The 16358-nt window shown below is 32.4% G+C and overlaps 1 protein-coding gene across 1 annotated transcript; it reads left to right on the top strand.

Moving 5' to 3' along the window:
- The first annotated feature begins 4083 nt into the window (after positions 1-4083).
- On the top strand, positions 4084-15689 carry LOC128211988 (alpha-(1,3)-fucosyltransferase C-like). Its single transcript, XM_052917190.1, has 2 exons — positions 4084-4167; positions 14499-15689. Exons 1-2 carry the CDS (start codon positions 4146-4148, stop codon positions 15575-15577), a joined length of 1101 nt encoding a protein of 366 aa, XP_052773150.1. The 5' UTR covers positions 4084-4145; the 3' UTR covers positions 15578-15689.
- Positions 15690-16358: the final 669 nt, after the last annotated feature.

Genomic DNA, 16358 nt, shown 5'->3' with positions numbered 1-16358 from the left:
CTCATTCTAGTCAGGCTTTCAGCCAGGCGATTTTACTGTTAATTAGCTTGCATACCTTTACAACACATTTTGTAAGGCATAAATTGATGGCTTTGAGGTAAGAGCAGTATTCTTTGATATCAGTAAGGCATTTGATAAAGTTTGGCACAAGGGCTTGACTGAGAAGCTACAGGAAACTGGTGTCAATCTACGCTCGTGGTTAAGTGACTATCTTAGCAAACGTAGGCAACGTGTAGTTCTCCCTGGCTCTATGTCGGGTTGGGTCTTTCTTGAGGCTAGTGCACCTTAAGGTTCTATTCTAAGTCCCTTTTTTATTTTTAATATTTATGAATGACATTGTTGTCAACATTGGGAGTCATGTTAGGATATTTGCAGACGATACTAGTCTTTATATTATCGTTGACGAGCCCTTAAGGGCCACTGAAATAATTCAGAGAGACATTGACAGCATCAGTACATGGGCTAGTCACCTTTAACCCTGCAAAAACTAAGTCAATTTTGTGTTCCAAAAAACTACTACCGCGTAGTTATCCAGATTTGTCTATGTATGGTCAACAAATCTCAGAAATCAATTTGCAGAAACATCTTGGTTTGGTTCTTTCTAGTGACTGTACATGGCTGGAACACTTTGAGTACATCAGAAGTAAAGCCCTTAAAAGGATATACATCATGCGAAAGCTCAAGTTTCGTCTGGACAGAAAATGTGTAGAAACTATTTATTTTTCGTACATCCGTCCGATTATTGAATATGCTGTGTTGTCTGGGATAATTGTACGGACTACGAAAAATAAAGATCCAAAATGAAGCCGGTAGAATAGTCTGTGAGGCTACTAAGTTAATTTCCATTGGTGTTCTCCATGCGGAACTATGTTTGCCTACTCTGTCAGACAGACGCATTTATCACAAATTATGTCTCTTACAAAATGAAAAACGGCCTTGTCCCGGTATACCTGTCATCCCTTGCACCTTTAAATGTCATTTCACAGAATTATCCACTACGGAATGCATCAAACATAATAACGGTTATGTCACGCACATATTCTTAATTTTCCTCTTTCTTACCATCAACTATACGTGCCTGGAATGAACTTCCACAGAATGCTCGGGATTGCCGTTCAATTGCATCCTTTTAGTATGCACTTCGTAATCGATTGCCAGTCTGCCCGCTTTACTTTTATTACGGTAACCGCCGATTGCAAGTACTTCACACTCGCCTGCATACTAGTTGCAGTGGTCTTAACTATTACCTTTATTGTTTAAATATTACCAAATCTCCTCTTTGCGAGTGTGGTGAAGTTGAAAGTAGTACTCACTATATTATACATTGTCCTTTATATACCGACTCTCGATAAACTTTCTTTCGTAATATGTCAGTTATCACAGAAATTAATATTTGTTTCATTTTATATGGCAATCCAACCCTAAACAACGAAAACAACTGCAAAATATTTAAAACTTCATAAATTCATACAAGACTCGAAACGTTTCTGATCATGGGCTGACCGGCAGAGTTTCCCCAATATGATATGTACCAAACTTATATTCTTCCTAAATATCTTTTCACACACTTTCTATATATAATTTATACAATATCTTATGCCATAAATTTTGTATCTATTATATATCGTTTGTGAACTATCGAACTACATCTAAAAACAAAATCTTTAGTCCTATTTTTTAGCATTAGTAACATTCTTTCTCGCATAAAACATTTTTCTGGTAAACGAGTAATTTAATTCCTACGGAGAAGAACTCTATAAGCTATGCTTTCGTTCCAATCCATTCAATATCATAGACAACTTGTGTGTGTGCGTGTGTATTCTGTGTTAAATTGTCGCTAATGTTCTCTGGAGTTGTTACTATACCGCAATCCTGAAAATATATGTTGTTGGATATTACAATTGGATCAAGTATTGTCTGTGTGATTTGAGTGACTCTTGTTGGTTGCGTTATAATATTTTTGTGATCAAATGTCATCATTGTCCGGGTGAGTTTATTATTTCTATTTAAGAGATTTTCATTCAAATCACCAACGATTACTACTCGTGAGAAAATTTCAAATGCTCGTTCTAGGCTAGTTTCAAATCTGTCCCAAAATTCAACTCTAGTATGTGGACACCCATACAATGTACATTCTAAATATCTGTTAACACCGTCATTTAATTCAATCCAAAATGATACAGAAAAAGAAAATTCTTAAGCTCGGTGACACGTTTCGATACTAAGTCATTATTGACATATAATAGAATCCCACCTGAGGATATTGTTTACATCATTACGAAACATAGTGTTGACTTTATTTAGTTTTACAATCGTGTCTGAAATTTCACTTGAAGGGTGGGTTTCAGTAAAACATAATAAATCAAAATCTGATATTTGTTCCATTATGTATGATAATTTATTTCTTATGCTGCGAATATTCAGATGAATAATTGATAGCGAATTTACAACCTTCTTCAGTAATCGGTCTTGGATTCTGTTCAACGTCGTTAGATAAAACGATTAATAATAAAGTGATGTACATATACGTATATATACCTTTTATCGACAGAGTACTGTCTACCCAAAAAATACTTATCATACTAAGATACGTTTCATTCAAGTCACTTGAAATGTGTATGAAACAAATATTTAGGAAAAGCTGTGAAAAAAACACAAGTTGATCAACAAAAAGCACAACCTCCGCTTAAAGGTGAGGATAAACTCTAAGACAAAAGCAATTGGTGACCAAATGTTAGTGTTTTACCTAGTTGTCCCATTTCTTTTCGCGGAGTACAATCCGATGGATGCTCGCCATTGGTCTTGTTCAAAACCCATGTTTAGCATGATGTTATTCAGAATAATTAGATATGTAAGAAATAGCGATGCATCCAGCGAAATGACCGCATATAACTGAATACCCAGATAAGTATATATTGGACACACTATAGAAAACAATGTGTCAGACATAAGAAAAGAAAGAGTAAAGATAGATAAATAAATCAAGGAATGAATAGGTAGATAACTAGTCATTCTCATAAATCTACTGAGTGTAAGGGAAAGTATTGCATTATCATAGAGAAATAATAATTTAAAGACACCGGTAATTTGATGAAGACATAATTAGTTCATCTAAATAATTATTTAGATAACATGACAAGTAATTTTGGAACAAAACGTCAAGCATAATGACACTTATCAAGTAGCTTACATATGTGATCAATATGAACTATATAACACTTGCTATTTCCTAGACAAAGACAAATCATGTTAATACCAACTTTAAATGTTTAAAGATTGAAATCATGTGTGGGTTTCTCTAGACCTTTGAAAAAATGTTGGAAATTTACTGAATAAACAATCTGTTTACACCCTGGGTTTACCCCGACGGTTCTGATTTATGAAATTAAAGTTAAATTATTGTGCAAATCGCTTAATGGCATGATAATATGGTTTCATCGTATCATCTTATTACATGTTTAATACTTGTATTAACGAGTGTTTATACTTGAATAATACAACACAATCATTGGTGTGTCTACACAAGAGTCACTCCACACTACCATCATTGGTCCAAAATGAGTTGACGTTTTTGCTTTATCTGGCAACATTTAAAACTGATATGATGGACTGTCTATATTGAGTGAGGTCCTCAGTGATGAACACATTGTAATTTCAGCTTAATGGTGCTTAAGATTAGACTTTTGTGTGTAACCTCTACGTTTTCCAAGAACTAAATTGGCATAAGAATATATATATATATATATATATATATATATATATATATATATATATATATATATATATATATATATATATATATATATATATATATATATATATATATATATATATAATAGAATAGAATAGAATTTTAATAACCAGTAAAACGGTGGAGAGTTGAGACGACAATTTAGTACAAAACGGATATTAACTCGGCTAATATGGCATAAACATACGGTTAAAATGTGCTGATAAATTCGTCGTTTTGAAATAACAGTACGGGTTGATTTACGCAATTCATGGATTTGGAATTGGAAACCTGACCAATTAGAAATGAGAGTTAATTGTTATTTGAAATTTGATAGCATTTGAAATTAAATAGTTTTCATGAACTGGTTTTTAAATAAAAGTATCTTTGAATCAATTCATTTCTGTTGGAAAAAATGGATATCTGTAAACCTCAAGGTATTACAAGTCTGCCTAATGTTTGTTACAAAATTGTTAACACCACGTTTTACTAATAATATGATTTGTACCTTACAAAATAATATGAACAGTATTTGAAATGCATTAGTCATTTTGAAAAAAGTAGCGCAAACTGTATTGTTTTAGCTTCTCAGAACGTTGAATAAAAGGGTATTATTTTGTATTGTTTTCCCGTTATTAGCGATTGATTTTTTCGATCACTATGAACACTATGAATGAGTTATATCTTTCACATAATACCAAAACATATGTGTTAGCATGCGATTATATTGCGTTTGAGTTTTCTTGTATTATTGTTGTTGATCGTACTGTTTAATATACGATATTAGATGGATGCTCCTGAATTACATAAGACTTTGGTGACCCTGCCCAAACATTTCCATATACCATTTATAAGTACATTACCAGTGCATAAACAATGTGAGTAATTACACTTTCTGTTGAATTAATTTCGGATTTCTATCGTAGTTGTTCTGTGAGAAACGGACATATTAAACGGGCACAAAGTACATAATTCCGTACACGATGTACGTGAAAACTGTACTTTGTAACACCATGCATAATTCTGCGACATGACATTTGTAATTACTAACAATGAACGATGTATAACAATTAGTATTAAAAGGATATTATTCATTTTTAATGCAATGTTAACAGTTGAGATCCTGCAATTTGTTGAGCACTGTAAACATTTGACATTTAAATCAAGGAAACACCAATTAAACAGTTTGGTATTGTTTATTTCATATACTTAAAAAAAGTAATGGAATCATTTTTATCACTCATCATTTCATATTTTACCGTTATTCATGTTTCTGTTATTGTTTACAAAATATGTTCCCATATTTCTTTCAGTGACGTTTAAGAATGAAGATTGATCTTTTTAGGTCAGTCGACAAAGCAAATAAACCTTTTACCAGTAGGGCAGAATGAATGTGCATGTTGTATTAATGGTATTGTCATGCATATATAGTTTCATTATGTGTGTAATTTACGTTTTTCTCCTTGACTCACGACATGTTCTCTCGGGACAGCAGCGGAAAACAACCAGTTAAAAGTTCGATCAATTGATCATCCGGTTTAATGTGTCTAAATTGAAGGAAAACTTTGGCATAAAGACATTTACAAACTATTATTTATACATCGTCTCTTGATGAGTTTACCAAATTTTATCTTGTGTAAATCTATTTGTTTTGTAACAGTTTCACATTTTTGGCATTTGGACACAAAACTTCTTGAGACATATATGCTAATAACCTACATACAGGTCCTGACAATACCTGACATAAGCATACTACTCTTTAACAGAAATTCAAAGTATATATTTTAAACAGTAACGAGGAAATGTAAAATACATTAATAGTTGTACTTCTTAAAGGTGACGATACAAGCATTATATTTTGTTTAATGGATTAAGTGTGAATATATATACGTCGCAGCTGAATCTGATGCTCAACCAATTATGTTTCAAGTGGAAATATATAAAAAAATTATAAGAGGGGTGTTTGTTAAATACATCAAAAAGCTTTGTATATTTTTAAATATATTTATGTTGATATAACCTTCAAAATGTCACAATTTACAGATCATTTAAAAACAGATTATGCACATTGAACCATATCGTATTTATATGAAAAACGACAGAAACAAGCTCAGTAGCCAAGAATTTAAATATAACCCACGAATATTGGCACAGGGTAGACGCCAATGACATAGATTTCGAAAATAAACAATCACAAACAAGAAACATGGAACAACCGCACAAAACTCCACATAAATGACAGTACATATATACTTGATTTAAAAATATGTTTGTTTATCAAGGTTTGTTAGGTACCGCCTTGGCCCGGCCAGTAAAATGAAAATTTAATGGGGATTCAAACCAGTTTGTGTGCACAACCTCACCTTTATCCCAACAATCCCGAATAAAGTAAAAACGTAAAAGGTAAATCTTATCAAAGAATGCATTAACTTAATAATAAAACAAATAATATTTAGTAATAGTACTCTAATTATTAGGTGCAGTTCTTGTTTGAAGCTATGAACATCATACACCGTCTGCCTTAGCACATAAATTGTCTTGATATAAATATTAAAACTGTGTAGTCATAGAGTTTCATAATGAAAGGCATAATTGCACTTCAACATTAAGATCACTTAAAATAAAAACACGACGTATTTGCTTAACATTTCTTCCAAATGATTACCTTAGTAAAATTTAAAAAAAAATATACGTCACACGCTGGAAAATTCCTAACAAGCCAAAAACGGTTTTAAAGGTAATGAATCTGCAAAATATTTATTGAATCGCCATATTCAACATTAATTTATATTTTGTATGAGGATTATATCATCATTCGGAATCGTCTATCTGCTCAATTTTGATAATTATCTTTAAAACATCACCATAAAAATCGGGATGATCAATACTAGCAATCAACGATTAAAGACTTCTATTGTACTTTAATATAATTTTAGAAGCGATTATAAGCGAATTATATCAACTGCGCAATAAAAACACCATATGATAATGAGCTGGGAAAAGCTCAATCTAAAGAAGGGTAATTTACAATTTTGAAATTAAAATCATTACGTTTATCATAAAGATTGATATTCAATTTATCCTCTGTTACTGCGTGTTGCAGATCTAAATAGGATGAGTTTTGATTGGATGTATTATATTTATTAAGTTGCAATTGTGTGGGTATATCGATTTGATTTTACTATGTACTTACCAGAGTATCCACACTTAGGATATCGTCAATTTATGTAAAAGAGTTATTGAATTCATCAACAAGGGCAGGATCTCCAGACTTAGATATTTACAACAAATATACACTTTCATAGCAGTAGAAAATGCGGTATGCAAGTAAATGTGCATAGTTAGCACCCATTGGATTGCCTATCGTTTGCTTATATCAACATTTACCGAATTTTAGAAAATAAACTATACAGTACAAAAGTTAATACTTCAATGACATATGTGCATGTCCAATAGCAATATTAACCGAGCGATCATTGGTAAAAAAACTTTTTTTTATCATTGACTTTCCTAGCAAACGTATTTGAGTTATAAGGAGTCAATATGTTTGTAACTAAATACTGATAAATGGATGTATAAAGCGTTGAAAAGTCATATGTATTAAACACTAAAGCCTTATATCGTCTATTTTGAAATCATTATCTACATCTTAAGAATTGTTAATTGAACAAAAAACATTAAATTCATAATTGCCACTAACATCTTAATCACAGTTAAGCAGGGTGTAAATAAAATCGAAACCTCTTTTCCTTAACAAGAAATGAAAATAACTACAGTTTTATGCATTTTAGATAACAGTGTTGGAATGATTTTATATTCATTCAACCCAACTTGAATTCAACATCAGAATCATGATTTGTAATAACACTTTGTTCATCGAGTTGGCTAGGTACGTGTGGTCTAGAAGGTCGTTACTCTTCAATGAGTATTTACATAACGTCAAGATATAATTTCATTATGAGCTGCTTCGTAAGGTGGAACAAATACCATTTTTATGTAGGGATTTGATTTCCATAATCAGCTTTGAAGTTTTACGAAATAAACTTTGGGGGAGGGCCAATGAATTATTGTAAAGAAACTCTATTTTTTTCCATTAGGGACGGTATTTTAAAAATTCATGCCATTAAGGCATTAAGTTTAACCCATCCTCTTCTACACCAGCTTTGACACTATTTAGATAAGGTTTCTGTCAATTCTAATTTACCTGTATGGAATATTAACTTCAGATGCTCTCCGGTATTTAGGACCTTTATTAAGCAGTTTCCTTAGGAGAGTGATTTTAACTTAAACTCTCCAACAGCTTCGTAGCGGTAAACTGAGTCTTTACAGTCTCAAAAAGAAGGTGTTTTTGCAGAAATGTTATCTCCTTCTACTAATATGGTTAAATATGAAATTTTGAATAGGCGTTTAATATTTATAACATTTTTGGCACTTCTTTATTCTTAAAGTAGTGCAAAGTACATTTTGTACATCTTTATGTTTTAATTAACCATTGAAATTGAGAAGGTATATACCCTTGTTGCTAAAAGAAAGTTTAATACGATAAAGGTTTCGTGTACCAACATTCTCAATAGTAGGATGAAAGTAATTTTTTGTATAACCATTAACACTACAAGCGCATTATACTTTAGATATGTTATCCAGTAATCGTAAAGAAGTAACTGAAAGGGACTATAAAGTAGAAAGAAATCGATGTTTGCCATTTAGTAACAGACCATTATTACACTGCTCCATATCAATGTTCGACATTTTTTCCTGTTAGATTTTCAATTAATTATTTACCATGTGATATTGTCTTAAGCTTTCTATATTTAAATAATGAAAGATATCATGCAGTTTTTTTACAATTTAACCCTTACACCTGTAGATTGAAAGTAACATCTGTTTTCTCAATAGTTAGGTGAATGTTTCATTCAATTCCGGCTTAAAACGAAAGGTTTCAGACATTGCAACTGTTGTGTCATGCGCCTCAGATTAGCTTGAACATTGCAGAACCTTAAAATAGCTCACATTATAATACACAGGCAAAAAAAATCATAAAGTAGGTTTGAATTACAGTTAATTGATATGACATGTTGAAGAAAACACATAATAAGATAAAGTAAAGCAAAACTAGTAAATCACAGTTTTACTCCAGGTAGCCATGGCGTGTGAAAGTGCCTTTGGTAAGAAGGGTAGTTGCTTGTAAGTTCACATTGAAAGGCTACCGAAGAGTAATATTGTGTGAATATTTCATTGCGTCGTTCATAATATATTGAATACAATGTTGTATACGTTATATTTTTTTCACAGAAATAAATTGATTAAATAAATTTGCTCCTGTCAACCAACTTTCAGATCAGCCCTCGTATGTATCTCACGATGTGGGCGTTACAAGAAACATTATAATGCGCATTTCCTGAATAAGGTCTGAATGTTAAAAGTAGTAAACCTAAAAATAAATCCGGTTTAAAGCTGCACTCTCATACATTTACCATTTTTACAACTTTCTTTTTTTTTGTCTTGGAAAGAGCATTTTTTGCATAAATATCTACAAACCAATGATATAAGACTGCTGACAAAAAATCAGATCGTAAATTTTCATATTTCCGTTCGAAAATTAATGTTTTATGGTACTAACGGTTTAAGAAAAATGCATAAAACATCTATTTTTGAACTGAAATACAAGAATCTACGATCTAATTTTTTGTCATCAGTTTTTGTTAGCTGGTTCCCATGGATTTTCGCCAAAATTGGCTCGTTCCAAGACATAAAATAAAAAAAAAAGTTGTCACAACGTTTAATCTGTGTGAGTGCAGCTTTAATGGCATTGGGTAAACGTTAAAGACATAGAACATAAAAACAAAAAATCACAAACAAGAAACATGGAAGAACAGCACAAACTTACATAAACAGCACATGTCATAAATATTATATATAAAAAACTAGGTATGTTTATCAAGGTTGTTTGGTACCGCCTTGGAGCGGTCAGTAAAATGTAAATTTAATGGGGGTTTAAACATGTTTAAGTGCACAAACCTCACTCTTATCCCAACAATCCTAAATAAAGGAAAAAACGCAAAAGGTAAATCTTATCAAAGTATGAATTAACTTTAAACACGAGCACAAAAATCCAGTTATATGATATCAGGAAATTTCAGTAGTAGAAATATTCAAATATCAATTCAAGATCAAAGCAACGCTAGAGATTTTTTTTTGCTTTTATTGGTGTTTATTTTATTACAAGCATGGATGTTATGATTTCGAGAAATATTAAGTGACCTATTAAAAACAGTAACAGCAATCTCAATTTTCAATATAAAATGTGTAGATTAATTCAGTGAAAGATAACAATATGCAATTTAAACATACTTAGTATATGTCATTGAAATGCATGTAGTTATGACCTTAATCTTATTTCATCAATATTTTAATCCTTTATCTAACGACTATCTCTGTTCAAGATTATATATGCAATGTTTTTATAGTGAGTTTGTGCATACAAACTAGTTTACCCCCCAGTTAATTGACATGTTATTCTCCATTCTAAGGTGGTACCTAACAATCCTTGATAAACATCCCTTATGTTTTAATTAGTATATATATATATATATATATATATATATATATATATATATATATATATATATATATATATATATATATATATATATATATATATACTGTATTGTTTTGTTTTAACATATTTATTTGGGTAAATCGACATATAAAAAACAAGTACAAAAATGTATAAAGGAAAGGAAACACAAGTCTGGCAAACTTATGTAAATTATGCAAAGCCAGCAGTTGTCATAGCAAAATTGAGGATATATATGTCTAATAAATGTAGCTGATAAATAATAGGTATAAAAAGTCATGGGACTCGAGACCTCCACGCAATAGAGTCGGGCTTGTATTAATATGATTTTTTTTGTTAAATTCATGGGTTAAGGGGGCATTGAAGCTTCGAAAATAAGACTTGGCGTAATTGCTCATATTTTTACAGTACAGAAGGAAATTGGCTACGTTTTCAGATTGGCCACAAAAGCATAAGGGTGAGTCAATGAGAGAACGCCGATGGAGGTCATTTAAGTGATCTACAGGAGAGGTGAAGCCGGGCGTGAAGTATTTGATTTTTTCTCAGACCTACATTGAAAAGCGGGTTTGGTTGTAGACATGGAACAGGATTTAAAGCTGATTTGAAAGCTACAAGAGACGGCTGTGAGTTAACGGATAGAGAAAGGCGATTCCATTCACGAATTGTAGAAGGAAGGAATAATTTTTGGTAGAGTTGAATTTTGCAAGCAATTGGAAGGAAAGAATTGTGGTTTCTAAAAGGGTGTCTATGATTGTACTGGCCGCGAAGCAAGGGCGATACGTATGTTGGTGTCAGATTATGTTTCATTTTATACAATATTGTAAGTTTATGTTTGCGCGTTTTGTTTTTAAAGGTTTAAAACTAATTTCATTGAGTTTTATACTTTTGCAGTAGATTATGATTCTTGCGGCCTCGAGAAGTACCGCCTCAATGTCAGCTTTGAGCTGCTATGATGCATTGTCGCAGATCACGTTACCGTACTCGAGCAAGGGGCGAATGTTTGTAAGAAATAGTTTTTCTAGTCTCAGTTCAGAAGAAATTTAAGTGTTTGAAGGAAACCGAGTCGTTGTCAGACTTTATTGACTATTGATGTGATATGCGACTTTGTCTGAAAGGGTTAATGCTAAGTTAATGTGTTAAGAAACTGGATGTAATTGGATATCATCAAATAATAACTAAAGATGGTCTGGTTTGTTTATCTATCTCGAGAATGGTAGTGTTTCCCTTTTTGTATGGTTAAAGAAAACAAGCCATGTCTTACACCAATCGTGAGCAGCTTGGAAATCAGTGTTTAAACTTTCTGCGCAACCAGCAGGATCATTTACAATCATACACATATTAGTGTCATCAATAAACAGTCTGACATGGGAACGGATATGGGTGACTATGTCAATGATATAGATTAAGAAGAGTAAGGGGCAAAGGATTTATTCGGCTGAGATGTTTGACCAACTTGAGTGCACGGTAGCGAGGACTGCTCTTAGTTTATGAGATGACAAGTATGAATTTAACCAGTTCAGTAGACTACTTTGGGTACCGAGATGATGTTGCTTGATATGAAGGCCCTCGTGCCAAAAACTGTAAAAAGCCTTGGATGTGTCACAGAAAACAGCACCGACCTTCTTACATTCGTCAATGGCCTAACATGTCAAAGAAGATGCAAACGAGTTTGTTTACCTTTAAATTTCCGCGGATGAAGTAAGATTGACAGGATCTGAGAAGGTGGTTAGAGGTGACATAGTTATAACGGTGTTTGTGACCACATCGTTCCATTAGATTGCCAACACAGCTGAGAAGGGAAAAAACCTGTAGTTCTTGGGAGCAGACGGGCCAGACTTAAAACATCGGAGATACATTTATAAGGTTTTAATTTGAAGGAAAGTGTGATTTAAATAGCAACAATAGGGTAAGCGCAATAAAATCAAAACCTTCTTTAAAGAAATTCTGACTGATCATATCCGGGCCACAGGATCTAGATGGGATAATAGTTGTGCTGGCTTGACGTCTTACGGGGAGATGGAAATTGATGACAGGTTGCAGTCTGCACGAGGGAATGAAGTAGGAAGAGAATGGCGTTCGTCGTAGACAATGGATTGCTGACAGAAGTACGCGTCCGGAAAATTTACCTTTTTTAAGTCGTTTGTTGCATTAATTCCATTTGCTATTAGGTTGGGAAGTGAATTTGATTGTTTTTATTCAATAGCTTTTTAGTTGACTTGAACCATTATTTATTATTTATGTTTTCCCTGTTTATTCGTTGAATGAGCTTGTTTTAAAAGTCGAGTTGCGTATTTCTCTTGTGACCTCATTACGTTTGCATTTAAAGTGTGACCATGCGTTTTCAGCGTTTGTCAACTTAGCCTTTTTTTGGAGTTTTACGTTTATGAATTAATTTGCGGAGGCTAGAGGTGACCCAAGGAATATCATGTTGGCGGATGGTGACAACTTAAGATGGGACAGTTTTTTAAGGCTTCATTAAGTAAACTTTCATTTAATCATTCACAAGCTCGGTATAGGTTGTTACTTTTAGTTACTTTGCTCCAATCACCATTTACAAGTTACACAACTGTTGAAATTTGCCTGGTCGTATCGCCATAATTTCCTTTTAAAAGAGGAGAATTTAGGAATATTTAATTTAAATAAAGAAACAGTTGGAAAGTGGAAGAGCTCAAGGTCAGGTTTAAAAGGTTCCGCTGTGAAGCTAGTGATAACATGTTCAGGATAGTTCACGATCATAAGATCATTGAAGGACGATGACTTTTCATCGGAGTGGGTAGGTTTAGTAATAAATTGATGTGCATTACAAGATGAAACAAGTGTCAAAAGTTTGTTTTAAGGAGAGTTTGAAAACATTGGAATTAAAAGCTCCTACTATAAGTATGGTATTAGAATTGCGTGTGAAAGCGTTTTAGTGGCTCTCTTTAAGAGTGCCAAGTAGTCGTTATTAGAGTTCGAGATTTCAACACCACCTATCTAGACGATCTTTTTGAAAGGGGGGGGGGATTGGGTTGACCCTGTGCCATTAAACGGAGTATTTTTTTAATCCTTCGACTACTGTGATTGTTTCTGTATGCGAATTGAAATTCAAATCATTCCAAAGTTTAGAGAACAGTATTTATCTACAAATAGCGCCAAAATATTAAAGGCGTTTTTGCCATGATCTTTGCGAGAATTTCCGTATATATATTTAAATTTTGTTATTGTAATGTCCGGATGAGCATGAACCATAGCCGCTTGGCAAAAAATGTCGTTTTTTATGTTTTATTTTCTTAAAATATATGTAGTTAAAAGATTTTCAATATACTTAAAATTGAAAAAAATAATATTTCGAAGACAAACTAATGAAATCTGATTGATTTCAAACTCATAAAACGTTTCTTATTACCAGTTTGCATACGATTGCGAATGCACGGATGATTTAAAACATTAGACATGACAATGGTAATCAAGCTCAGCAGACCTTAAAATATGCTAAAAGTCAAATGCACTTTATAAAAAAAAACACAATATTTAAAGATGCACTCAAACGATATTAGAACAATTGAAAAATGTACTTTTTAAACGGTTATTAATATCATATTTTTTAACCGCTTTAAATTACAGTTCTGTTCGGAATTCAGATTTACGATACACGGTAAGAGCCATATTTCGACGATCGATTACTATAAAAAGCATTATAATAAGAAAGATTACTTTACTATGTGATGTTACATCATTTAAATAACATTTAGTACGTTTCTACTTGTATTCAGTGTTTTTTAGAGACTACGTAAAATGCTAAACAATTATATGTATCTATATGTCTATAAGTCACACCTATTTAGTATAGCGCCGCGTCCCTCATAAATTAATCAAACAGTTTTTATTTCTGTGTATTTAATCACTTCCTTCTATTTACAACGTATGTCAAGCCTCAGTATATATACATCTTATACCGCTATGCCAAAAAATACGTTATAAAAAATAACTACTCTATTTTAGCCGAACTAGAAAAGTGAAAACTAAGCTAGAAACATATGCAAACTTGGTGTTTAGTGTGATACTGATACTGGCGATAATTAATACAAACGTATTCAACATACCATTTATTTCTTAGATATAATATCATACATCATTGCAAATCGGAATTTAAGAAAATAAAGTATTTAAAGACCATTGTATAATTCAGATTTATTATTTTATTTTTGACAGGTTTGCGAGTGATTGGTTTCATTGGCAGTGTTGTTGCTATCACCTACTTTTCATTTTTTTACCACATCTTCCAAAGCAGCGATCAGATCCGGACGGCAATATTAGAGGAATTTGTGGATTTGAAAAGCTCGAATGTAACACATATAATTTTATGGTGGAATAGGCCAGCGTGGCTTGCAACCTATGAAAGAAAATGTGGTAACTGTATTACTGCAACGAACAGGGGTATTTTCCATAAAAGCTCTGCAGTGGTGTTTTCCCTAGCAGATCGTGGGATGGGAACAAAACCACCAATAAAAGACAATAAGAGAAACCAAAATCAAATCTGGATAGCGTTCTCATTAGAAACAAATGTGCAAAACTCTAGGATCAGAGATTACAGAAATCAACATTGGAAAAATGTGTTCAATTGGACATGGAACTATAGACCTTCTGCAGATATTTTTATGCCGTCTGGAAGGGTATCAAAAAGATTAAAGCCATTGTCAAAGGACTACTCCATGATATTTCAACGTAAGAACAAATTTGCAGCATGGGCCGTCAGTCACTGCAATGCACACAGTTTAAGAGACAAATTTGTGACACAAATGAATATGTATTTGCAAAACGGGAGTATCGATATATTTGGAAAATGTGGCCGTTTTAAGATTTCAAAGAGTGAACTTTCTTCTTTACTAAATTATGATTACAAATTTTATCTAGCGTTCGAAAATGCTTTTTGTGATGATTATGTAACGGAAAAAATATTTGCAAATTATAACAATGACGTTATTAATGTTGTCCGCGGAAGAGCAAATTATACCGAAATATTTTCAAAAGACTCCTTCATCAACACCAAGGACTTCAGAAACACAAGTGATTTAGTTCGTTTTATGATTGAAGTGTCGGAAAATGAAACATTGTATTCGAATGTTTTAATTCAGAAAGATAAATTTCAAGCTTGGGGCAGACTTGGAGAGCAATATAAAAATTCATTATGTGATATTTGCCGGAAATTGAATGATCCCTTTCTTGAAAAAAAGACAATTATTGACGCAGAAGACGAGCTTGGACAGTGCATTAAACCAAATGATGTTTAGTGTAACTGAGTATTTCATTTTAATCGAACAGGTCACAATCCGGATGTCTCAATATATTATTGTTTAAATCATATCGTAAATAAGAACTTGCCAAACGCTTAAATAAAAAAAAATTCACTACAACTATTCCGTCTTGAGTTGTAATACAACCTCTTAAAATTTTCGGAAATCTGTTAATTTTTGTAATACACTTTCGGAAAGAAATTGTTTCCTCAATCCTTGCCCTCCTTTTAGTACAACCTTAACAAGAATTAATCATCAAGTCCTTGTTTGTACTATTGAGTATAGCTGCGGATGCACTGTAGTAATCTAAATGAACATTTGCTCTTTAAAAACACCTAATCCATAAAAGTATTACGATAAAAATCTACAAATTATAACAAAATTTGCACCATTAAAAGCAGTTTGTAAGAATGATAAAAGAAAGGCATGGTATATGCTAACAAGCTACCGAGATTATTAGGTTATTCATCGTAGCTCAAAATAGCATCGAAGTGTGAAGAAATTGCAAAAAAAAATCATTTGTATGTTTCCTGTTAAAAGAATATGTTTACTTTAGAGAAAAAAGAGTTGGACTTAGAATACTAATGGAAATTTGAAAAAAAAAATGCCTTTGAACTTACTTAACGATAAAATTCTACAAAATCTGAGCATGCTTGCTTTTTTGATAAATGAAAGCATTAATTGTCGTCATAATAAAACTTTCACCATAGTATACTCGAGAGTGATGTTATAAAATTTATTAGGGTATAAAAACTGGCAATAGTTTTGGCAAACCATT

The sequence above is a fragment of the Mya arenaria genome, chromosome 12 (assembly GCF_026914265.1).
Source record: "Mya arenaria isolate MELC-2E11 chromosome 12, ASM2691426v1".
Taxonomy (NCBI): Eukaryota; Metazoa; Mollusca; class Bivalvia; order Myida; family Myidae; genus Mya; species Mya arenaria.
This window is presented reverse-complemented; position numbering and strand designations above follow the sequence as displayed.